The 26,964-nt window shown below is 38.9% G+C and overlaps 2 protein-coding genes across 4 annotated transcripts in view; one reads left to right on the top strand and one right to left on the bottom strand.

Moving 5' to 3' along the window:
* The window catches only part of AVEN (apoptosis and caspase activation inhibitor), a 187,898-nt gene that overhangs the window by 25,106 nt on the left and 135,828 nt on the right, over positions 1-26,964 (top strand). The window contains exon 4 of the mRNA XM_043921078.1: positions 16,188-16,365. Within this exon, the coding sequence (XP_043777013.1) occupies positions 16,188-16,365 (178 nt within the window). The remainder of the gene's footprint in view (positions 1-16,187; positions 16,366-26,964) is intronic.
* Positions 1-26,964, bottom strand: part of CHRM5 (cholinergic receptor muscarinic 5) — an 85,334-nt gene that overhangs the window by 41,455 nt on the left and 16,915 nt on the right. Inside the window, exon 2 of one of the 3 annotated variants that reach the window (XR_006343880.1) lies at positions 18,859-19,366. The exons of the other annotated variants lie outside the window; for them this stretch is intronic. The gene's annotated coding sequence lies outside the window, so the exon portion shown is untranslated. Of the gene's footprint in view, positions 1-18,858; positions 19,367-26,964 lie in introns of those variants that run through there. 3 annotated transcript variants of the gene reach the window in all.

Raw genomic sequence — 26,964 nt, 5'->3', positions numbered from 1 at the left:
AACATTTTCTAAACATGTTCATATACTTAAGAGGTAGGTAGAGTATGGATAGTGCTTGTTGAGGAAAAAGTGGAAGATCTACAACTTGAATTACTTAGTTGATTAGAGGCTGATTTTCAGTCTCATTGTTGTACCAACTGAATAACTCATAGCAGTAGGATAAGGTGAGCGCTTTTGTTGCTATGTGGTCTCAGAGCATGTATCCTGCAGGGAGATTTTATATAAATATATGCCTTAAAATAGACTTTATAGACTTTTTAGAACAGTTTTAGATTTACAGGGAAATTAAGAGACTAGTATAGAGAGTCACTATATATCCCATGCTGTTTTTTCCCATTATTAACATCTTACATTAGTATGGAACATTTGTTACAATTAATAAACCAGTATTGATTTATTATAATTAACAAAAAATCATGCTGTCAATTCTGTTTTCTAGTAGAAAAGGAATAATTTGTCATTTGAGAACATTATTTATGAAAAATAACTTGTGTTTGGGGGGTTGATTAATTATGCTTTATTCCTCTTAAACTCTGTGATTTGACTTTATATTGGCTTCTTAATCTGTGAAGGCTGACTGAAGTGGATTTGAATGTTAGGTTTAGCTCTGAGTTTGAAAGTAGTTTTTTTGGTTAGAACTGAGAATGAGATGATCAGATTAAAACCTTGCATTTTTCATGTCTGTGGGTCTCCCTTCCCATCACATTTAGAATAAAATCTGGATTCTTTACCCTGGTTTGTAAGGCTCTTCACGTTCTGACTCCTGTGAACCTCTCAGAGCTTGCTCCTTCACTGTGTACCCAGGATACTGGCTTCACTTCTGGTTTTTGAATGTAGCAAGATTGTTCTCTCCTGAGGGCCTGACCGTTCTGCCTCTTCACCCCCAGGTCCCTGCAGGCTTACTCCCTCATTTATCTGGTTCTCTGCTTGAATGTCTCTGAAGATGGTTCACTGCTGATTCTGTATAAAATAGTGCTCTCATCATTCTCTAAACCATTACTCTGCTTTATCTTTGTAGGGTCTTATCTGTCACTACCTGAAAGCACTGTGTTTTATGCATGTAGTTGTACAAACATTATATATCTGTGTATGTGTTGGTTGTTTGACTCCTACAGTAGAATGTCAGCTTCAGGAGGGCAGGGAATGTTTCATGCGCATCAAACAGTACCCGGCATAGTGCAGACTCTCAGTGGACACTTCTTATGTGACCGAGTGGAGTTTGTATTTAGGCATGGTGTTAGAATATTCTGGAAACATTCATGTTTATTTTCTGTTAGTATTTTTCTGGTTTTCCTGCTAAAACTAAAAGCACTAAAGGGGGGCTGAGTGTAACTGAAACCACATCCACCCTCTGGGCTCCTCTCTGCATACAGTCCTCTATTTTGCCATCAGTGAAAAGAGCCAGACGGAGTTTAAATGCCTCCGTCCAAGAAAGAAGCATCTATCAGAATTTTCAACATCGGCTTTCTTTCTTTTGGGGCCCTGAACAGCCCGAACATGTGTGGATTAGTCTTTCTTAGTCTCTAGCAGCATACCTGGTGAGCAGCTGTTTACAATGAACAGTTCCCCACCCACCGGCCTCTTACACCCCATGTGATTGGCAGGGAGCGTAAGAGGCAAAGCTTACAGAGTGAGTAGAATAGGACAGTGTTCCAAGGGTCAGGAAGTTTTGGTTTTCTTCCCTGTGTTTTTGAGGGTATCAGATAAACCGTGACACCTAAGAGGAGAGTGAGAAATGTGCACGAATGTCATGGTTTTATGAGACTCAGTGATGGGGTTCTCTTTCCCCTGGTGATACTATCAAGTGGAAAATGAGAAACAGGCCGGCCCTCAGCTCAGGTGTGTGGAATATCTCATAGTTTAAGAGGTCGAGAGAGCTGCTGCCTCCACAAGCAGCCGCAGGACTAGCGGGAGGACACACCACGGTAGAGCCAGTGACGCTGTGTGCAGCTCGACACTGTGGACGGGTTACTTGAAGACTTGGAAAAGCAAAGAAGAGCTGGCAGGTGGTACTGGGGGTGAAGACCCGGGGAAGCACCCTGTACACGGGAGCAGGGGTGAGAGTTTCTCAATGTTTTCTTTTTCTCTCCAGTCTTGAATCTAAGGCAGGCTCTCAGGAGAGCTGTGTCCATGGTAGCTGAAAACCAAGGGGAGTTCCATCTTTTTAACCAGAAGACCAGGAAAATGCAAGCTGGAGAGTATGGGGGGAGGTCCCCTCCTCCTTTTGAATCATGGGGGAATGGGACAGGGCAGCAGACCCTTTGGAGAGCCAGGCTGGCTGGTGGTGCCGGCAGCTGAAATATAAGTCTGTCTTTCTGGCCGGAGGAACCAGGAAACTGGGTTCCTGCAGTCCAAAATGCATGAGAAAATGTCCGTTTTCTTTTTTTCCTTCTCTTTGTTTTGCTCTCTGAGGGGCCGTGTGGGCAGCTAGAACTCTTAAGAGAAAGCAGACCTTTGGGCCAGAGGGTTGGGACAGTCCTAGAGAGGGGAGAGCTGGAAGGGGATCCTCTCGGAGCATGAAACGGCCAAAGACAGGCTCACTCAGAACTGCACGTGGGCCAGACAGACGGGAAGCCGCCGTGGAGCAAAAACCTTGAGAACTGAGATGACACTTGGAACTATCGCCCACAGAGGATGAGACAGAACTTACTGTCTGAAGCTAACCAGATTGGTTGCCTAATAAAATGGAACAAACAAAACCATAAAGTTCTCCAGAGGATTTTTAACGGGACCCAGAGTCTAAACAACTTCTTATTCAGAATGTTATTCTATATCCAGAGTTTTACAGTATACCAGGAAAATGTGACTAATTCTTGAGGCAAAAGACAATTGACAAATGCCAACCCCATAGATGATTCAGATCATGGCATTCTGAGCCAGACTTTAAAGCAATCATTATAACTCTGCTCCCTCCATGAATTAAAGTATCTTGACATAAATGGAAAGACAGCCATTCTTCTTTTAGAAGAAATCATAGGAGGAAATGTTTGTGGCCTTGGGTCAGGCAAATATTTCTTAGATATAGCACCAAAAGGATGACATGCAAAAGAAAAAAAATAGCTAAGTTGAACTTCTTGAAAATGAAAAACCTCTGCTTTGGGAAGGATGCTGTTGAGAAAATAGAAAGATAAGCTACACAGGACTATATGGGAAATTGCTGTTCCCTTTCATGCAGTTTTGCTGTGACCCTAAAATTGCTATTAATAAAGCTTTATTAATGAAGAATAAATTCTATTAATAAAAAAAAAGCTACAGACTTGGGAGAAAATATTTTCAAACCACATATCCAACCAAGGGATTGTATCCAGAAAATAGAACTCTCACCACTCAATGTGAAAGTAAATAATTCATTAAAAATGGGGAAAAGACCTAACAGATGGTATACCCAGGAAAGTAGATTGATGGCAAATAGCACAAGGTGGTCAATGGCATTTGTTATTAGGGAAAGTCAAAGAGAAAGCACTTTATATCTGTTATTTAGTCATTAAGTGGTGTCTGAGTCTTGTGACCCCATGGACTGTAGCCCTCTAGGCTTCTCTGTCCGTGGGATTTCCCAGATAAAAATATCAGAGTGGGTTGCCATTTTTTTTCTCCAGGGCATCTTCCTGACCCAGGGATTGAAACCACATCTCCTGCATTGGCAGGGAAACCCTATGTCTGTTAGAATGGCTTCAGAAAACCGGACAATACCAAATCCAAGCAGTTTCTTATCAAGTTAAACTTTTCATTTGACCCAGCAATCCCATTCTTGGGTATGTATTTACCCCAAAGAAATGGAGACTTATATGCTTGATTGTGTATGGCGGTTGTTTATTCGTAATTGCCAAAAGCCAGAAACAACTAGAGATTTCTTTAACTGGTGAATGAATACACGAGCTATAGAGAGGACTAGAAGTTAGTGGTAAAAAGTGATGAGCCACTTTTACTCAGAACAGCATGGATGAATCCACTGCGAATGTACTAGGTTGAGAGAGAGAAGCTTGGAGGGTGGGATGATGGAAATCTGGGCAATGGGACTCTCCTGTATCTTGGTGGTGGTAGTTATTTTGACTCCATTTTTCTAAACTTTGTATTTTACTATATGGAGATTGATCAAAGGAACTAATTATTGGAGACCATCTAATTAGAGTTTTTATCAGATCCTAAAAAGGTAAGTATTCCAGACCAAGAGGGTTATTATTTTTCGCATGACATACTTGGGCATTGAGGAGGTCATCAGCTCTCCTCAGTGGTGAGAGAAGAGCGTGTCTGTTCAGCACACTGGTAACCCTGCGATGTCTTTCCAAGTGAATTGTGTGCCTCAGCTAACAAAATCTACCGCTCTGGATCTTACTGCTTTTCGAGTGACTTCAGGACCATTAGAAATAATAAGAGGAATTTCCCTTTTCCTTTTTAACCTTTAGTGCACTGAATTGCACTAAAGGCTGGGCTTGAGGATGGTGTGCAGAAAGAAGCAAGTTTGTCTTGCTGGTGATTGGCATTTTCTTTGGGACAGACCCAGGGCCTTCTTCCTGTCCCTTCTGTTCTCTAGGGCTGTCCCTGAGTGCCCATTGAGACCTGTCTTAATGATACATCTCGCTCCCGACATTCTTTTCTCTTGTCGAAACTGTGATAATGACAGTGTGTTACTCTCGGGGGAGGGCTTTGTCAGTGTGTTGCCTCTTCAGACATACCAGTGGGGCTACTCTTTGGGGGCAGATGCGCCTTTTTGTGCTGAGCATATTATGGGAAGAGACAGCATTTTCCTTCTGCCAAGGTTAGAGCTCATGTTCTAAGAGGCTTTTCATATTTATGCCTCTTGAGAGTTTCGATGAAGATTTTCCACTCACAGGTCGCCCTGTTAGAGGGGAGCAATACTGTGAATTTCATTTGTGCTTCTTCCACAAAAGGAAGACCCACACTGCTGGTGGGGATCAAGACAAGGTGGAATTCAGCACAGCTTTGCATTTCTGTGAGGCGGAGAGGAGGCACACTAACGTCAGTGCTGCTGACTCCAAGAGAATTTTACCACACACGGTTATTAAGGCTCACTGTGCGGCGGCCCAGCTTCAAGGCCCTCGGCTTGTGTGCGCTCCATAATCCTGGTCCTGGGGTTTGCGTCTTGTCCTTGTGGATTGAGAGCTTTGAGAAAATCCACCTTTCTCTAGTGCCAGGAAAAAGCGCTCTCCCTTCCTCACATGTCTTTGCTGCCCTTTCTTTTAATTAAAGTTTTTTCCTCCCTAATGTTGGGAGAGCTTCCTAAAGGTCACACTTGAAAAGAACAGAAGAGAAATGCAGATTATAGCATGCTGTCCTTTCACGGGGGAGATCATCTAGCGAATTTCCCTGCCTCCGGAAAGTGCATTTTCTTTGTCTCATTTCTCAATTTTGGTTAAAGCCCTGTGGGTGGGAAGGAAAGGATTTTTTACTGATATGTACTCATGATGCCATTCTGTTGATGGCAGAGGAACAGAAAGGGCAGTTCAGCCCGAAAAGCAGAGCGTGGCAGCTTGAGCGTCCTGCACATGTCATGCATTGTGCGGTGGATGCAGGCCTCATGGTTAACGCAGGCACTTGTCTTCAATGCCATCTACAGAATATTTGCCTTTGAGATCTCTAAATATGATGCAGAAGTTGTCGTCCGCATTCTCCGGACGCTCAGGGAGCCGGCTGACAGCGTGTGCGTCCTTTTCAGGTTAATGTTGTCGTGTGTAAGTGCTCTTGAAGATAAAAGATTTAATGTTTAAAAAAAAAAATCATCATGCCCACAAAAGAGAAATGTTATGCATTGTGTACAGATTCTGTTCATCAGGGAAGAAGTGAGTAGGAGGACAGATTCAAAAGAGGAGCTTCAGATGGTAGGAAGCAAGAGATGGAGGCATACATCAGCTCATCTAAGTGTCAGATAAGACATATGCACCAAGGACGACTTTTCAGGTGATTCATTCCTCCTCATTTGGTCAGTGTGTGTATGGGCTGCCCCACATTATATATGGTAGGGACTTTAGAGAATTCTCTTAGGTCTGTTTGTTCTTTCATGTGAAATGGCAAATTAAACAGCTCTCACTGAGTAGGGCCTGAGTTAAGCCCTTGTCTTTAAAGAGAGCAGCTAAGAAGTGTTCTTTTATCTCTGGAAATTTGACCTAGTTAAGCTTATAGGTTTTTGCCACAAGGAGAATAAGGTTGTAATTCAGTCAATGGATCTGAATGAGGTGACATATAGAACTTGTATGAAGGCACACAAATTTCTAGCCTCACAGCTGTAACTTTGAAAGTCACTGTGGAAAGTGCAGTGAAAATTGTAGTCTATTTGAGTTATGAGGCAGTGTGAGAAGTGTATTCTACCAGATGGTGGCATTCATTCTTTAATTAACAAGAATAGACAGCATGAGATTTAAATCACACCTGTTTTTTTTTTTTTTTTTTAAATGTATTTGTTTTATTTTTGGCTGCATTGGATCTCCTTTGCTGTGCAAGGGCTTTCTCTGGTTGGGTGAGTGGGGCTACTCATCCTTGCGGTGCACAGGCTTCTCGATGCAGTGGCTTCTGTTGCAGAGCACAGGCTCTGGGGCATGAGGGCTTTAGCAGTTGCTGCACACAGGCTTAGTTGCTCAGTGCCACATGGAATCTTCCCCAGCCAGGGATCAAACCCATGTTCCCTGCATTGGCAGGCGGATTCTTAACCACTGGACCACGGGGGAAGTCCTAAATCACACCTGTTTGTAGTTTTTTCACATTTTATCAGTCTGTCATCCATTGACATCATCATTTATTTCAGTTTCAACAATTTTTGCAAACGTTAATCAACTTCCCTGTTAAATTTGCATGTTTTTCTTCATGTCATTGATTATGTGTGTCTTCTCCACACAGCCTCTGGTCATTTTTATTGTATTTAACTATAAGCGACTTATTACTATCAAGCCATTTCCCCATTCTTTGAATCTTGCTGTTTCCAATGATTAACATGAACAGGTTACCATGGATACATTTTTTGCGATCTTTGTGTGGTTGGTAAGTTTTGGGAGTGGATATGACTTGTTTCAACTGTATTGCATCTGTATACATATAATTGATTATGTATAAGGTCTTTTCTATCTTCCAGGGCTTCTTTGAAATTAAAGATAATTTCATGAGAATGAGTTTTGATACAAGATGGTGTCATTGATGTAGGAAAGGTGGTTTCATACATCAGATGGTTTTTGAATCATCAGTTTTTGGTTGGCTACATCTCTTCTGTGCAGTCATGGAGAATTTTAGAAATGTAGAATTATCAATGATAATGATTAAGGAATTAGAACTTTGTTCTTTTTTTTTTTTTAATTTTTTTATTAGTTGGAGGCTAATTACTTCACAACATTTCAGTGGGTTTTGTCATACATTGATATGAATCAGCCATAGATTTACACTTATTCCCCATCCCGATCCCCCCTCCCACCTCCCTAGAACTTTGTTCTTATGAAGGAAGAAATATGGTTAATTTAGGTAAGAGAACACACAGACCCAGGTAGACAGGCCCAATGTGATTTCTACATGATCTTGCTTGAGGGCATAAGGTGGGCCAAGGCTACCCAGGTTCTTTCTAGATTGATGATTCTTTACTAATTAAGTTCTCTCTGGTGATTTGAAAGTTTGGAGAGTGTCTTAAAGTTGGCCAGATAAACAACAGCTCTTTAGTGGCCTGTGATTTTTCTGGAAAGTGGAAGGTGATGATGTTAAGACCTTAGTAACTAAGGAAACTGACCTTGTGTTGATAGAGAAGTGAGGTGAAAATTTAACCGAGACAGAGTCAAAAAGAATCTGGCCTGTAGAGAACAAACTAGAGGTTACTAGTAGAGGGAAGAAGCAGGGAGGGGCAAGATAGGGGTAGGAGGTTAAAAGGTATAAAATAAGCTGCGAACAAGGATATCTTACACAGCAAAGGGAATATAGCCAATATTTTACCATAACTATAAATGAAACGGTGGTGGTGATTTTAGTCGCTAAGTTGTGTCCAGCTCTTGTGACCCCATGGACTGTAGCCTGCCAGGCTTCTCTGTCTATGGGGATTCTCTAGGAAAGAATACTGAAGTGGGTTGCCAGTTCCTTCTCCAGGGGATCTTCCCGACCCAGGAACTGAACCCAGGTCTCCTGCATTGCAAACAGATTCTTTACCAACTGAGCTATGAGGGAAGCCCCATAAATGAAATATTCACCTTTCAAAATTGTGAATCACTGTCAGTTCAGTCAGTCAGTTCAGTCGCTCAGCCGTGTCCGACTCTGCGACCCCATGAATCGCAGCACGCCAGGCCTCCCTGTCCATCACCAACTCCCGGAGTTTACTCAAACTCATGCCCATTGAGTCAGTGACGCCATCCAGCCATCTCATCCTCTGTTGTCCCCTTCTCCTCCTGCCCCCAATCCCTCCCAGCATCAGGGTCTTTTCTAATGAGTCAGCTCTTCGCATCAGGTGGCCAAAGTACTGGAGTTTCAGCTTCAGCATCAGTCCTTCCAATGAACACCCAGGATTGATCTCCTTTAGGATGGACTGGTTGGATCTCCTTGCAGTCCAGAGGACTCTGAAGAGTCTTCTCCAACATCACAGTTCAAAAGCATCAATTTTTCAGCGCTCAGCTTTCTTCACAGTCCAACTCTCATATCCATACATGACCACAGGAAAAACCATAGCCTTGACTAGACGGACCTTTGTTGGCAAAGTAATGTCTCTGCTTTTTAATATGCCATCTAGGTTGGTCATAACTTTCCTTCCAAGGAGTAAGAGTCTTTTAATTTCATGGCTGCAGTCACCATCTGCAGTGATTTTGGATCCCCCAAAAATAAAGTCTGATACTGTTTCCACTGTCTCCCCATCTATTTCCCATGAGTTGATGGGACCAGATGCCATGATCTTAGTTTTCTGAATGTTGAGCTTTAAGCCACTATGTAGTGTACTTTAAACTTTTGTAATATTATACATCAACTATACTTCAGTAAAGACAGATTAATTAAAAAAAGGAAAACCTGGCTGTTTCCAGTGTTAAACCCATGCAGTGTAATCCCTGGGAAGACTGAAGAGAGGCTGATGAGCCTGAAGTACCACTTGCTTTCTTAGGGTAAACTGAGTATGTTTTGTACACTGAACTTGTCCAGGAATGCTCAATCTACATGCACCCTACATATGAAGGTTGATTATTTTTGTGTACAAAAAAACCTTTTAGTCAAATGTTTTGATAAAGCAAAGTTTTTACTTGAAGGCCTTTTAGTTGGATCTCTAGTTATTGTGTGATTGAGATCATAACCACAGCGAGAGGCAAATTGTCTTGGTTATAATTACGTTTAGTGCCTTTACTGGAGAAAACCATTGATGTTAATCGAATTTGTGGAATTTTCCCTGAGAGTTGGGACTTACAAGGTGGATTAATTTGGTAACTTTTAAACCTTTTTTAGCCTGAATTCTTAAATGGAGCTCAAGTTGTAAAGCAGATAAAATGAAATTGATTCATTCTATTGCCACCCCATCCTCCTTTCCATAAGGACTTCCATAAAAGGACTTACACGAAAGATAGTTTAAAATCACCAGTTGGCCCAGTGAAAGTTACTGCAGCCCTAATTTCCCAGGCTGCCCTTAAGTCATGAAAGCAATAAACTCTCCAGCTCTTAGGTGGGCTGCCAGCAAGTGGTAATTAGCTTTCTCTGCCTCCTACTTTTAGGCAATTTTGGAAACAATTACACAGGTGAGACAGATAGAAGGACTTGAGAAAAATGTAAGGACCAGGGTGAAAGAGGAGCCCTGTGGAGACCTGTCACTGAGCAGCTGCTTTGGAGCTGGGGTTACCATTTTCTCTGTTCTCAGAGGCCTCTTCCCTCCCTCCTTCCTCATACACTGATCACAAGGAGGGGCAAGAAAAGAGGCTGTATACAGTTTTTGTGCTGGAAAAACCATCGAATTTCAATACAGTCTGGATCACTTTTTTTTCCTATTCTTAATGGCCACAGTAATTTGGAGCTCTAATGCTATGTACATTGTTCTGGGCTCAATAAATAATTTATTTATATTTGCCATATATTACACTTATGAACTTTTTCAAATATGATCGTGCGCCAATATGTATTTTATTTAATACACAGTGACAAATGGAAATATCCTTCTTGGTATACCTGTATACTATGTACATAGTGTATTTTTTATTCAGTCATTTATTAAAATTTAGCTTCCTGAAATGATGTAAAAATGATTTTTGCTAGCCCTTTTTTAACTTTTTATTTTCTACTGGGGTATAGTTGACTAACAATGTTGTGTTAGTTCAGGTATATAGCATTATCTGTTCTTTTTCACATTCTTTTTCCATTTAGGTTGTTATCTAATATTGAGCAGAGTTCCCTGTGCTATACATTTGGTCCTTGTTGGCTGTCCATTTTAAATATGGTAGTGTGTACATGGCAATCCCAAACTCCTTAAATATCCCTCCCATCACTCTTCCCCTCTGGTAGCAGTAAGTTCATTCTCTGAGTCTGAAGCACACTTTTCTAATACTAAAAGCTGTTCTTGAACTCTTAGCTAGGATCAGTTGCTGCTTATGACCCAATGATTATTATGTAAGATAAAAATGACCTTAATAGAGTTACAGATATAAAAGTTGTCAACTAGACTATTAACTAATGATATGTTTTAGAGTTTGATAACATTTAAAAATTTTATAGTAGGATGAATTAATATAATTTTCCAATTACCTTGTAGCATTTTTGATTGGCTGGATTTGACTTTATTACTTAATTACTGAAATTAGTTTTCAGTGACTTTCTGTAGGAGAGTTTCCTTCAATATGCTTTCTTTTATTTATATATATATATATTTAATCTCATTCATTCCCTTCTGTGGTTTAATTACATTTTGTGAGGAACAAACAAGGTTGTTGAAAATGTGTGATTGACTATTTTCAACCTCCTTGTTAGGTTCAAAGCAGGAAAGCCTTTGCTATACTCATTTACTCCAGAAGAAAGTAGAACAGGGACCTTCAGAAACTTGGCTTCTGAATGTAAAAGGCTTTAAAGAGGATGTGTTGTCTAGGTATGTGTTAGCAGTGTCCCAAATTTCACTGGCTTATTTGCAGGCTCTTCAGGATAAAGATAATCACTAAATATTGACTGTTGCTTTTTTGGAAAAAAGAAAGTAAGGGGATGTTTTAAAAATAATGTTGATCAAATATAGTGTTCATAGCTGGCTAATTTAAGTTGTTGTAAGTTAATGTAAATTATTGTTATAAGAAAAATAGGACCTCATCTTCAGTGAGTAAATCTTTGTATTGGTTCCGCTGTGTATATTGGTACCTTTTGTTTAGTTCTAGCCATTACTGAAAATGGGGTGTTGAAGTCTCCAGATACTATTGTTGAACTATTAATATTTTCCCCTGTAATTCTGTCAGTTTTTGCTTCCTATGTTGTGAGGTTCTCTTGTTAGCAGCATATGTTTAAATGTTATCTTTCTGATGGATTGACCCTTTTATCATTGAACAATGTTCTTAGTCTCTTATAACAGTTTTTCCTTGAAGTCTATTTTGTCTGAAATTTGTATAGCCACTCCAGTTTTCTTTTGCATACTATTTGCATAGAGTATCTTTTTCCATTCTTTTACTTCGTTTTAATGATATTTTAATCTTTGAATCTAACATGTTTTCTGTAGACAGCATATAGTTGGATTTTAAAAGAATCTATTCTGCCAGTTTCTCCATTTTTGATTCTTTAATCTATTTATATTTAATATTAGTAGTGACACAGTTGGATATTTATATCTAACATTTTACTTTTTTTCTTCCACAGGTCTCATGTATATCATTCCTCTGTTCCACTTTTACTACTATCTTTTGCACCAAGTAAATATTTTTAGTGCAACAGTTTAATTCTTTTAATTTTTTTCCCCCACTTTTTAAAGAAGTTGTTTCCTTAGTGGTTGCTCTAGGGCTTACCATATATATTTTAACTTAGAATTTTCATCAACTAAGTTAATTCCAGTGAGATATAGAAACACTAATACAGCTCTATTCCTCTTTTCCCCTTTTTGTTATTCTATTGTTTTATATATGTTACATCCATATGTCACAAAACTGACAATATTTTGTTATAATTGTTACCTTATATAATTTTATATCTTTTAAAGAATATGAGATAAGAAACAGGAGTAAGCATATATTTATAGCTTTTATTGCGAGAATCTTATTGTTGGGTTTATAACATACAGAGATATAATTATGCACTTGTTATTTTATAATTGCTTTTAAGATTGATTGTTAAAGGAGAAGCTGATTTAGATATATGATTTGCGAATGTTTCTCCCATTCAGTAGGTTGCCTTTCACTCTGTTGGTGGTTTCCCTTGCTGTGCAGAAGCTTTTTAGTCTGATGTAATCCTGCTTGTTTATTTTTGTTTTTGTTGTCAACTCCAAAAACTTATTTCAAGACTGATGTCAAGCAATTTACCACCTATGTTTTCTCCTAGGAGTTTTATGGTTTCAGAGCTTTCATTCAAGTTTTTGATCCATTCTGAATTAATTTTTGTTTATGGTGTAAGATAGGGGCCCAGTTTCATTCTTTTGAATGTAGCTCACCAGTGTTCCCATCACCATTTAAAGAAGAGATGGTTTTTTTTCCTCCATTGTATATTCTTAGCTTCTTTGCTATAAATTAATTGACCATATGTGCGTGGGGTTATTTCTGGGCTCTTCATTCTGTTCCATTGAACTGTGTCTGTTTTTATGCCAATACTATACAGTTTTGATTGGTATAGCTTTGTAATATAGTTTGAAACCAGGAATTGTGATGCCTGTTTCTTTGCTGTTTTTTTCAAGTTTGCTTTGGTTATTTGGGGGTCTTGTGTTTCCTCACAAATTTTAGGATTGTTTGTTTTATTTCTGTGAAAAATGCCATTGGAATTTTGATAGGAATTGCATTGAAGTTGTAGATTGCTTTGGATAGTATGGACATTTTAACTATTCTTCAGATCTAGGCATGAACTAGTTTTCATTTGTATTGTTGATTTCTTTCATCAGTGTCTTACAGTTCACAGTATACACCAGACATTTCATAATAATGTTTTTATAATGATGCCTTCCTATTTAGTTTTCACATTGCTTTCTTATTTGTTCTGCTCTTTCTCCCATTGTGGGATTTTGCACATTTTATCCTGTCCCAGATTTTTGCAAAATGAAGTTTTTAAGATATACCTTTCTCTAAGTTATATCAAATGTCTTCCAAACTTTATTACTTCTTACTACCCTCTTGTGATGGAGGCTAATGATGACTCTTGTCTCCACATTTAGGTGGAGATAATGAGATTCTTGTTCAGTGATTCTTCTGAGTTGGAGATTAGTGAGTCATTCAGCAGCAAGGCCCAAGCTATTATAAACACTTTGTAAATATTAAATGTGGTGATGGCAGGATCATTAATTCTGTCTAGATCTCCAGTCTCCCATTTCAGTGCTTATTTCTGGTTAATAGTTCCTTGGGTGTTTCAGATCATAATCCTTTCACATCGAGCTAATTATTTTGCTTGGGTTTACATTTTTGCCATTGGCTATATCTGTGTTCAAAGTTTTCCACTGACTGGAGAGGCCTCTCTGAACTCTCCTTACCCAGTGGGTCAACAAAAGAATATTGAATTTTCCCAAAATAAACCCTGCAGATACTTTCAGCTGTAGTCTACCTACCAGATTCTCATCAGTTGCAAGGTATTTTCTTTGAAATGTTCCTGGCATTTGTTATTTATATAGCAGATCTCATTCAGCCACTTATCTTTAATTTGCCAGCATCTATTGGTTCTGAGAAACTTTCAGGAATGACAGGAAACCGTTAGGTTTCAGGCAGCCTTTAAGATCTCTAGATTATAACGTGGATTGCCGTCTTTTTGTGCTGTCAAGGAGGTTTATGATGACATTTGAGGGCTGAAAGTGATCTTGAAAGGTTGCTTACTTCATTGCTTCATGAAAGCTTATGAAATTTGATTCGGGCAAGGATTATTGACTAGTTTTAAATTTGATATGTAAATGGTTGATGGGCAACCTGAAATTTGTAGTGGACCAAAATAACACCACACAGTAATTTGCTCGATGCAACAGGGAAAAACCTCACTATGGTGGGTAGATCAGGCTTCATGATACAAACTCATTGGCTAATCTTAGGGTTACTTATGTTGGGGCTTCCCTGGCGGCTCAGATGGTAAAGAGCCTGCCTGTAATGCAGACCCGGATTCGATCTCTGGGTCAGGAAGATCCTGTGGGGAAGGGAATGGCTACCCATTCCAGTATTCTTGCTTGGAGAATTCCATGGACAGGGAAGTCTGGCGGGCTACAGTCCATGGGGTCACAAAGCATTGGACACGTCTGAGCGACTAACACTTTCTGCTTTCCCACTTGACTCATGTTGGCTTAGCCATTTATCATATGTTATTCACCATCTGTGATGTATTTTAGCCAAAAATATTTTAACTCAAGTCTACTGAGCATTCAGATTAAAAATGTTTTTTATCCACTATTTCCTATAAATTAATGTACTAATGCCACAAGGAAATAACCAGACAGTATGTGGGTCCTTTTCCCTTCTTCAGTAAATAAATGTCATAAAAATAGAGGTTGTGGTAGATTCAAAGAGACTTAATGGACAAGCAGTGAGATATAATGCATGGTCTTGAATACTGTCTTGGAAAAACCAACTTTAAAGGATATTTTGGGGATCAGTTAGGGAAATTTGGAAATAGTCTGGATGCTATAGAAAATGAAATTTACTGAAAAGCAGAGGTGGCGAATATTGATGAAAAAGTCTGGTTACCAAAAGTATATATAAATATACACATAGTAAAAGATCTGAAAGAATGTAGAGCAAAGTGTTAGTAGTGGTGTGCCCAGGTGATGGGAACCTGGGGTTTTTATTTTTTGGCTCGTCTCTCCTTCCTAATTTTCTGCAATATACATGTCCTGTTCCCGTGTCAATAAAAGTGTAAACTCATCTGTACAAATGGATTATTTTAATGTGTTTTACAGTATTTCATAAAGATTTTATAATCTTTGGGCTACTCGTTTGAATTGTGTCTTTAGATTCTGTATGCATCTTTTACATGTACTAAAGTAGATAGAATTATATAATGAATTTCCATATACTTATCATCCAGCTTCAGAAATTATCAATTATGCTCAGTTTATTTCATCTCTACCCACCAGTCCTCTCCACCTGTGATTTTGAAGCAAATCCTACATCATATCTTTACATCAATAAATAGTTCAATATTTATTTCTAAAAGATAAAAATATTTAACAAATAATGGTATCACAGCAAACAATAAGCAAATAAAAGATTTCCTTAATATAAGAAAATACCCTGTTATTGTTCACATTGTTTCAATGGTATTATAAATGATTTTTTTTTCTAGGTAAATTGTTTGATATATATATTTGGTCATGTCATGCAGCCTGTGAAATCTTGGTTCCCTGATCAGGGATTGAACTCAGGCCATGGCAGTGAAAGCATCAATTCTTAACCACTGGACTGCCAGAGAATTCCCATTAGTTATATTATTTGGATCAGAGTACAAATAAGCTCCCACATTACAGTGGTTATGTGTCCATTAAGCTCTTTTAATCTGTAGGTTTTCCCTCCTTCTCTCACCATTTTCCCCTTGTAATTTATTTGTTGAAGAAACTAGACCATTTATCTTTTGTAATTTCTCACATTCTGCATTTTTCTGCATGCTCTCTCAACATTTTAATGCCCAAGACTGGAAACTGTTGTCTAAAATGCATCTAAGCAGGGCTCCCATTTAAAGCTTATAAAATATACTTATGGGGTGTATTTGTAAAATCTGTAAATTGGACAAAGTGATTTTCGTCTTTAAGTCTTTTGCCTGCGACTCTTACAGCTTTGATTATTTCAGTAAGAAGAAACAACTCTTGAAATAGGATACATTGGGGTAGACTTTAGAGATTCAGTTACACAAATTTTAGGTAGGAACTCATCAGATTTCCTTTTGACAGCGAAATGAAAGTTTACCCAGAAAGCACAATGTATGATATAATGGGGTTCTCTTAAAATACTATTTAATGTTTTCAGAGAGTTTGGCTTATATAATGTACTCTTTATCATGATACCGATGTACTGTGTTTTTGTTTTGTTTTTAAACATTTTATTGCTAAGGTGACTAAGGTCAGGGTTTCTACTGCCAGCTTATTGATTTGTCTCTAATGATTGCAGATCGAAGATGACAGTGATGCAGAGACCTATGGAGAAGAGAATGAAGAACAGGGAAATTATTCTAAAAGGAAGATAGTCTCTAACTGGGATCGATATCAAGATACTGAAAAAGAAGTTGATAATGAAAGTGGAGAATCACAGAGGGGGACAGATTTCAGTGTTCTTCTCAGCTCTGCAGGTATGAATCCCAGGTGCATACTACTTAGTGCTATGAAAGTTGCATGGACATTTATATTCCTTTTTAAATAGCATTTTAATAACTAGCATTCATTGTTTGAATTTTAAATCCAGGTAAAGGACAGTATCTAATGGTTTGCAAGGAAAAAGTGGTACTTCTTTAAGTGGAAGCCTTGGGTTTCCACATACTGATGCAGAGTGACTTGAGTTCTGGTTGAAATGGGTGAAAGGCTTTATGGGAATGAAATGCTAAACTGTGTCCCGCTAAACTGGGTAGTAGGCTGAGAGACAGAAGTTGTTTTCTTTGATTTCAGAGGAATAGGTACTTAAGTTTATACAAAGGTTTATTATGTTTCTAGAATATATGTTCATTCTTCCTTCTTTTATAACCAGCAATATAACATATTAGTGGATAGGCACACTGAAGCCATATGTACCTAAACACCAAACTTTTTGTTTTTGAATAGTTTTCTTTATCAGTAAGGTGAAAAACTAATTACTTCTATGACCATCCGTGTAGATTGACTCCCTGGAGTGATGCGCAGCAGTGTGAAGCTGGAGAGTAGTAACAGGAAATGGACCAGAGCTGGTTGTATAGAAGGCTATCTGCTACCAGGCTATGACATAAGAATTGAAATGATAAATGATGGATAGACTTGTGGTTTTCAGGAGTTAGGGATGGGGGAGGGTGGGAGTAGGCTATGTCTTGCAGTGCTCATATTGCTCAATGTCTTGATTGTGGTGGTGAACACACAAACTTATACATAGTCATAATACACACAAGTGAGCACAAATAAAACAGGGGAAGTCTGAATAAGATTGGATTCTGTGTTAAATGTCAATTCCTGAGTGGCATATTCAACTATATAGTTTTGAAAAGTGTTACCATTGGGGCCAACTGTATAGGAGATCTTGCTGTATTATTTCTTATAACTATATGAATTTATAATTGCCTCAAAAAATTTCCAGATGAAAAAAAGTAAAGGATGAAGCTGTGAGAAACAGAGAAATAAAGTGACAATAGTATTTTCAGATAACTGGTTTTGAATTCCCTCTTCTTCCCAACTTTTATGGTGAAGTTGTACCTTTTTTTTCTCATCTACCTGTATTTTTAAATGGCTGTACTGAACTAAGAATCGTAAAGTGAATTCTCTTCTAACTTAATAGAATAAACCCTTTGAGTAGGAAAGGAAGAGGAAGGGAAGAGAGGATTAGATTTGAGTAGAAGAACAGATTCAGCCTGGGGCCATTATGTTTATGCCAGTAGCATCATCCCCCTGTGTGGTTGGTGGCGTCCAACTTGCTGACTGTTCAAGGATGGGTTTTTTGCCACTCAGATGGGTGTTTCCTCCTTCTTGTCTGCATTTTGGCCAGTTGTGGATTTATAATAATCTTTTCTTCAAATAGGAGAAAGGTGAAATGTGAGCTGGTCAGTTTCAGTTTTTAATCAGCTGTTTTGCTAAAAGATTTAGAGGGAAAATTGAAGTAGTGCAATAAAGTTAACCTGTGGACTACCTACCATTGGATTTGACTGAATCACTTGTGTAGTCAGTTACTAGGACACTATCTGGCAATAAAATATATTGTATAAATGTTTGAAGGCAATTCAGAATTCTAGTCTAACCCAACTCTTATGTGCATTGGCTTATGATTTTGGTTACTTATTTTAGTGTTTTATTTATAACTTAAAGCCTGGCATGGTTTGGGTCTCATATGTATTTTTCTTACAGCCTGTCTTTGCTTACTGATTTCCTGAGTGGTTTGTTTATCTGTGATTAGTTTCTTGAGAGATCACAGCCATCACATCTTGATATGTGCTTACATTTCTTCCCCACTCTGCTGCCGATCTATCATTTTCTTTTCACTGCAGCATAAACCTGAGAAGAGCTGCCATGCTTTCTTCCTCTGTGGTGGGGTAGGGCTATGCTGGTTTACTTTTGATAAGTGGAGTTCATTCTGTAATCATAAAACATTAAGAATGTCCTATAGACAGGCTGACCGTATTCCTTAGAATGATTGTGACTTTTCGTATACTGTCCTAGTTTGTGTAAATACATTTGTAACTCAGAAAAAATATCATAGATGTGCACATCATGAACTTTCCTAGATACTGCCAAATTGCTCTCCAAAGAGGGGACAAGCTGAACGTCCTAGTTTTCGCCAGTATGTAGAGCCGCTAAACCTTTTTTTCTGTCTCTCTTGACCAGTTGATTGAGTGATATCTAGCTGAGGTTCTTTCAACAATTACTGGAGTACCCACCATTTCCAGGTACCATTTCAGAGGATGAGCATACAGAAGTGAAACAGAACAGACACAAACAATAAAGAAAAGGAAACTGTAGAAGATATTAAATGGCTATAATTAGGATAGAAATGAAGTGAGGAGGGGCTGTTACCATTTTATAAAGGTGGCCAGAGCAAGCCGTACCGATAGGATGACATATGAATAAAGGCCTGAGGAAGGTGAGGGAGCAGGCATTGAGGATGTCTGTGGGGAAGAGCGTTCCAGGCAGAGAGAGGAGCAAGTTCGAAGGCTCTGAGACAGGAGTCAAGGCGGTAACCGAGAGCAGCGTGGCTGGGCAAAGCAAGCAGGGAGGCAGTGACGTCAGAGAGGGGTCACGTGACCAGGTCCCATGGAAACTTGTAGACCGTAATAAAGATGCTGGCTTTTATTCTGAGTGAAATGTGTAGCCACTGGAGGGTTTTGAAGAGAAGAGGGATACAGCTCCCTCTTGTTTTAACAGGTCATTTTATCTGCTGAGTTGGAAAAACCTGAAGACAGGTGAGGGAAGGAGCAGGTAGAGCAGAGAGGGTATTGCAATAAAGCTGTTCCTCAGTACCCGTGGGAGATTGGTCCCAGGACCTTTAGCAGATACCAGCATCTGCAGACGCTCAAGCTCCTTACATAACAGTCAACTGTCTGTTTCTGTGGTGTGCAGCGCAGCCAACTCTCTGTTTCCATGGACTCAGCATCTGCAGATTTCCATCTGAGGATGAGGAACCTGCAGATATGGAAGGCCAACTGTCATGCAGACAGGCATTGATGGTGGCGGGGGCCAGGGGTGGGAGCTGTGGAGGTGGTGAAACGTGGTGGAGTTTGGGATCTCTTTTGGAAGGAATGCTTCCCAGGTGGCGCTAGTGATAAAGAAGTCGCCTGCCAGTGCAGGAGATGTAAGAGACATGGATTCAGTTCCTGGGTTGGGAAGATCCCCTGGAGGAGAGCATGGCAGCCCTCACCAGGATTCTTGCCTGGAGAATCCCATGGATGGAGGAGCCTGGCAGGCTACAGTCCATAGGATTGCAAAGAGCAATGACTGAAGTGACAAAGAGACATGACTGAAGTGACTTCGTGTGCGGAGCAAGCACAAATGTAGGGTATGAGATTGGACTTGCACATGTGCATATGAGATGAAAAGATGCATAGAGATGATGCCAAGATTAAGGCCTGAACAGCTAGAAGAACGGGGTTAACATTAACTGAGATGGATAAAACTGTAGGAGGTGCTCAGTTTATGTGTGTTAGAAGTGAGATGCCAGTTAGACATCTGTATTAGTCAGAATCCTGTAGGAAATAGATGGTACACTCAGTATAATTATAAGGCAGTTTTAACAAAGGAATCACTTACAAAGGTGTGGGTAGGATGTAGAGAAAACACAAAGACGGTACAGTATTGGGAGGGCGGGTAAAGACAGAGATGTTAACATCCCTGTTACTAGGACGCTGAAGGAGAGCGTCATGTGAGATGTTTACCTTGAGAGGATGAATCACCTTGGTCAAAAGGTGTAGCCAACAAAGGTGACTCCACCAGCAGAAGGACAGGGCAGTAGGTACTCTGGTCTTAGACTCCTTTTTTCCTCCATTGTCCTGCCAAGGCTTCCCATAAGCCTAACCTGCTGAAAGTCAGAAGGCAAGGAAAACCTGTAGCTGTGATCTGTATAGATCAACCTCTGGGCAGAACAGGGAGAAGACCAGTGGAGAGTGAATCCCGACGTAACTGGAAGAGACCCAGCACAGTGCCCAACAGGAAATACTGGGAATGTCAAGCGGGTTGTTGGATGAAGGTTTCTGGAGTTCAGGACCCAGGTTTGGATAGGAGATTGACATGTGGGTGAAGCCAGCCTATAGATGGTGTTGAAAGTCACAAGAACGCGTGAGATGTCCAAGGGAATTACTGGCTAGAAAGGTACTAAGCGTTGGGTACCACAGTGTCTAGTGGTTACGGATGAGAAAAAACCAGCAAAGGAGAATGAACATGTTTCCAGGAAAAAAGAGGGGTCAGTGTCAAATGCAGCTGATGACAAGCAAGAATTGACAGCTGAATTTACTAGTGATCTTAGCTAAAGCAGTTTTATTGGAATGGTGGGATAAACTCTTTCTTGCATTTAATAAGAATATGGAAGGAGAGACATGTCAGTGAAAGTATAAACAACTATTAATATTGAGATTTGTTCTAAACGGGAGAGTAATGGGCTGATGGGGAAAGTGGATCAAAACGTATTTTTTTTAAACATGGGAGAAGTAATTGAATGTTTACTGGTTGATTAAAAACATCCAGAAAAGAGGTAAAAAATAATCTGAGAAGAGATGAGAATTGAGGATCTGTGTTCTTTGGTCTACATGAGATGATGGAATCATTTGTAGAGATGGAGTTGATTGCCCACTGCTCGGGGCTTGGGCAGTTTTTCAACTGTGATTGGAGGATACCCAGACTTCCCAGGTGGCGCTAGTGATAAAGAACCCACCTGCCAATGCAGGAGACCTAAGAGATGTTCCATCCCGGGGTTGGGAAGATCCCCTGAAGAAGGGCATGGCAACCCACTTCAGTATTCTCGCCTGGAGAATCCCATGGAGAGAGGAGCCTGGTTGGATACAGTCCATAGGGTCACAAAGCTTCGGACATGACTGAAGCGACGCAGCGCGCACGCACGCGCGCGCGCACACACACACACACACACACACACACACACACACACACACACACACACACACACACACACACACACACACACACACACACACACACACACACACACACACACACACACACACACACACACACACACACACACACAGAGTATTTAGGCATAGTGTAGGTGGATGGGTAGATGTGATGGGGGTGTGAGGAAGTTCTCTTCCGCTTCTTTCTGTTTTCTTAGTGAAATAAGAAAGCTATGAGCAAGAGTCAGAGAGGAGATACTGGAAATGTGAGGAGAGGGTAGATGTTAAGAGATAGTTATCTATAGGAAAAGAAACATCATGGTTGCCAAAAAGAGAAAGGAGGGGAGGATGAATTAGGAGCATGGGATTAACAGATACACACTGCTTTATATCAAATAGAAAAACAACAGGCTCCCACTGTGTAGCACAGGGAACTAGATTCAATATCTTATTCAGTAATGAAAGAGAATCTGAAAAATATAACTAATCACTTTGCTGTATACCTGAAATAACACAGTACTGCAAATCAACTGCATTTCAAAAAAAAAAAAACTAAAGAGGCAAATAGTTAACCAGGGTGTAGGAACTTGAATGAAATAGGAAAATGTGGTATGGTTGCTGAGAGCTAATGGAGGCCCATTGGAGGTTGATGGTCATGAGTTTAAGGTGAGAAAAAGGGTATGTTTGCCCCCATTCACATTCTGTTGTATGGGTGCAAGCATATATAACTGAAGTATACAATACCTCAGTGGGATTCTATTCATATAAAGTTCAAACACGAGGAAAAAGAAGTAAACAGTGTTATTTAGGGATGCATGTTTAAATGGTAAAATGAAAATCAAGGAATGATTATTATGAAAATCAGGACTGTGGTCACCTCCAGTGGAGAGATGAGGGGTAATAACTGGGGAGGGGTGTGTAGTGGGTGTGGGGCGTGGGGGTGAGGGAGATGGCTCTGATGATGGCAGTATTCTATTGCTTGATCTGGGTAGTAGTTACTTATGTTTGCTTAATAATTATTTAGATTGTATATATGTATTGCTTATGTATCTCTCTCTCTAAGAAAAAAAGTCTAAAAATGGATTTCTTATGGTAGAATTTCAGTTACTACCATAGACCAAAATAAACCTTTTGAGAGAGGCAGCCTGTTTTTGCACCTTCAACTTGTGTCTTCAATGTGCAGGTGCTTTCTGCCTTGAGTTTCTGGCCAGGGGCCATGGCATCACATTTTTACAAATGGAGGATATAGGAAGGGGACTGGTTTGTTTGAAGTCTTACTTTTTCTGATAGGATTGGGAGCCTTCAGATATCTTCTTAGTACTCTTTCTGTAAGCCTTAGGCTTATAGCTAATCATGCTTTTAGCTCTTATTTTTGAACAATATCCTTGCAATTCTAAATTATATTTCAAAAGTTTTAAAAAGGGTACCATACTCATATTGACGCATTAAAAACTGAGATCTTTAAGCAGTTTTTCTGCCTTCTCCTTTTTTTCCCCCCAAATGGTGAGTTATTAAAATCATGCCATATGCTTTTTTTTTATTCCCCCATTTAAGATGCCTTGGATAACAGAGTTAGAAAACTGTTTACAGTGCGAACAGGATGCACTGGAGCAATATTGAAGATAAACATGAGAAAACCAATCTTTTATGTGCAAGTCTATAAGCTGTTTAAGTGGAACAAATAAAAATGAAATGATTAGACTACAGTTTGGTCAGCACAGCTGTCTAGGCATGTTTTTATTTGAAGCTATTACAGAAAGAGCCTGTCTATCCTATGGATGGGATGCTGCTTGATTCATGGGTCATTGAATAAAACCAATTTAGACCTTCATAAACAGCTACTATCTTATCTTCCTCATCATGTTATGAAAGTTCATTTTGGGGGGGGAGGTTTTAATTATAATGATATTTGATTTCTTTGCCTCTATATCCTCTTGGCAGCAGTTAGACCAAAAAGGAAAAGAAGGCTGTCATTCTAGCACCTGTATTTTTTAATTAAACTTGGAACATTTTTTCCTGTGAAGCAGCAAGATAGTTGAGTTGTATTTGACCTCCTTGATTCAGTTCTTTGTTTTTCCCTCTTTTTATTTGGTATGTATTTTTTTTATTTGGTATGTATTTTATTAGTTTTTGCTAATATATTCTCATATTACACAGGCAACTTGGTGGAAAAACTTCTTTTGATATTTCAATCATTTGAAGTAACACAGGCAGAACTATACACTAAAACAGTCTTTATTTGAACAACAGAAACAAAAAGGTTAAACCATAGAAGCAAAAAAGTCTCTTCCTTTCTTTTAACTGGACACTGAATTGGGTCTAATTTGATTTTCTTTGTTTTTCAAACCTGCTGAATACCTAGAAATTTGTTTGCTACCCTACTGGTCTCCTGCACCACTGTATTTTCTGTTGTTTTGATGATGGCTCTTTGTCTATTTTTACTGGTCCGGCTGCCTCATTTTTTATCATGTGCACCATCGCTATCAGTTTTCATTTCCTCGCTCTGGAACTGTACTTTTCTTTTGACAGACACAGCTATGCTGCTTTAATTCCTTTTCCTTTAAGTCTGTGACCTTTTGATTTCCATTTGTTGAGGGATTCTGGTTGATCCACCATGATTTTTTCAGGGCTGTGTTTTGTACCTCTCCTCATACTCCTCATCTCTCTCTCTTGTTCTTTAATTGGAGGTTCCCATTATTGGCTTCTTCAGCCATGTCTATTATTTCTATTGCTTTCTCATGAAATAGAATTGTATCTCTCTCTTGCACTTTTGATAAAGTGTATCCACTTTATTTCCTTACAGTTTGAGAAGAGGAAGTCTTGATCTTCTCTATAGGTCAGATCATCTAAGTCATCTGAAAAATTCAGCAAACACCCAGTCTTTCATTGTAGAGATTTCATTTCAGCATTTATAGCACTTTTTTCCTCTTGTTTAGGCCTTAATTTAGCTTATGATTTATTTTGCCTTCTTTCTCTCCTTTATTTTTTTGCAAATTAATCTTCCTTGAAAAGCATTAGATGATCTGTCTTTATACTTTTGGTCAGAGGTCTCTAAACTTTTTAGCAAAATTAGACACCACAATGTGAATTCTTAAATGCTTTGTAAATGTGTTTCTAATTTGAATATTTTGTGCTCTATCTTTACTAATATTTCTTTTGTCACCATAGGTTGTGCCAGTTGAAAATTCTTTTATATAAATGGATCTGTTTTTACATTATTTTTTATAGTTAACAGTCATCAGACATTTTATTCTCATCAGAAGGAGTTTTACATGGAGAGCTTCTGATTTTAGGTTTATATTTATTTTCATGAGTTCTGACTTTGACTTTCTTAATATTTCTAAGTTTGTAGGCGTTTTTAACCTGTTGAATTTTATTATCTCCAGAGGTACCCAGCTTTCATCCGGTTTGATCTGTTCCTTAAAAAGCTATCTTACGGCAAATTAAAGTCATTCAGATAACACTTGGTTTGATGATGGATTTTGGTCCCAGAGCAGCCGTTTCTTTACCAGCACCGTTTTCTGCTCTTGTGGCTGTCTTGCTGAGCCTAGTCCTTCAGAGCTTAGCTGCAGGGACCACTAGCAGAGACCACAGTGTCTCAAGTTCATTTTATGAACTGAATGTTTACCTACACTGTTAGATAAATTATTCTTACTAGAAATCTTAGTGAGAGCACATTATTGAATCTTTTTGGACTTTACTTGTATTCCAGATACTGTTCTGGTTGATAAATGTCTAACTGTCTGCCTCATCAAATCTGCGTGTTACATTCTAACAGCATCTGGCATGTTCCTTTTGACTCTCCTGTCTACCCTGTCAGTCTCTTTATTCTTGGGGACTGATACTTCCCTTTAAAAAATTACCCTCATATAAAGGAGGCTTTTGGAAAACAGAGCAAATAAATGCTCATGATCAATGTCATAATTAAGTGGAAGTTGATAAGTTTCTTTACTTGCTCTAGAAAGAGATTTTAAAAGAATTATTTTGGTATAAGCCTTTAATGAAGGTCAGCGGAGAACCTCTTCTAATATAAAAGGCATGGAACATGAATTTAAAGCTAAGAGAAGGGCAGATATAACCACAGGATTGTGAGGACAAAGTTCTCTGTTTCAGTAAGTGTACTGAAGTGTCATATGTATATTTTGGTTGTAAATAGAAGTCCATTGGATTGATGGATGTCAGCTGAACTGTCTTGGTCCTGGTTGTCACTTATTAACTACATGCCCTGGAGAGAGTGAAACTCTCGGAACTTCCTTTTTTATTTTTATTAAACTGTGAATTAGAAATGATACCTGCCTTGCTTTAATCCAAAATGGTTGCAGGGATCATGTAGAATTTTAGACTATAAAGTGGTATAAAAAGCTAAGCATTATTTGATAGGCAAAGACAAGCAAACTGTTGGAGTAGAATATATCATATCAGTGTGATGGTTGAGAAAAGCTAGTTCTGTGTTTGAAGTCACACCATTAACATAGGATCATCATTAAAATAACAGTATAATACTGACACATATAATTAGAATGTAAAACACAGTGACCATTCGTTGGTTTTCTATCTTATGGGATTTGTCGACCTCTTTCAGTCTCTGCAACTGCAGAGAGGACACAGGGAACTTGCAAGGTGATTAAAAATGGGAAAAACTGGATTTCTGATGGAAGGTTTATGCTGCTAAGAAGTCTGAGAAGTGATTTAATAATTATGTCATATGTGTTCCAGTCCCTAAAGACAGTGGAAAAAAGCCAAATGTGCTTAACTAAAATGTCAGGGAGATGGAAACTTATGTGTATTTTGTATATGAAATGTTAACTAGGCGTTTAAGGGAGAGTTGTAGAATTGTTTTGATTGGAAATCTTTCAATATGGGTATGGTCTCATCTGACTGGGATGGATTCAACAATGGTCCTTCCTGCTGCACGGGGACAGGCAAGGTGATTTAGCAAGGAATATTATTGTACTTTTTATTTTTAAAAAATTTTTTGGCTGCACCACATGGCTTGCCAGGATATCAGTTCTCCAACCACAGATTGAACCTGGGCCGTGGAAGTGAAAGTGCTGAATCCTAACCACTAGATCATCAGAGAACTCCCAAGGAATTTTTTTTTAACCCTATAATTTTGTTCTCCTGGCTTCTTTAAATTTTGCAAAGGTTCTATAGCATTTTACCCAAGTGCATTAAGTTAACACATCCAGCATTCTCAGAAGAGTTAGGCTTGAAATAAATAAGCAAGAGATGTATGTGTAAATGGATCCCTGTGGCCATTAGTGACCCTGTGACAGCAAATGACCTTAAGCTAACGAGCTGATGGAAATAAGTGCTGCCATTTCCTGGATACCTACCAGGTGAAGTCTCTGTATAAGCTGTGATACAAAGGCTCATTTCAGTATCATTGATTCGAAACTGTTACTATAGGATAGATTTCATTATCTCTAGGTTTGTTGAAATTAAGTCTTAAAAAAGTGTTAAATAATATGTACAACATTCGCATGTAGCCGAATAAGGATTAAACTTATGCCTGGCTTCAGAGTTGGTATCTTTCCCATTTGATACTGTCCATTAAAATCTACATATATATCATTAAGATACATATTCTCTTATATGTTTGTTTCTGCAAAAGGAAGCTTTATTGTTTACACTTGGTCTGCAGCTTGGGAGAGGGTTTGT

The sequence above is a fragment of the Cervus elaphus genome, chromosome 12 (genome assembly GCF_910594005.1).
Source record: "Cervus elaphus chromosome 12, mCerEla1.1, whole genome shotgun sequence".
Taxonomy (NCBI): Eukaryota; Metazoa; Chordata; class Mammalia; order Artiodactyla; family Cervidae; genus Cervus; species Cervus elaphus.
This window is presented reverse-complemented; position numbering and strand designations above follow the sequence as displayed.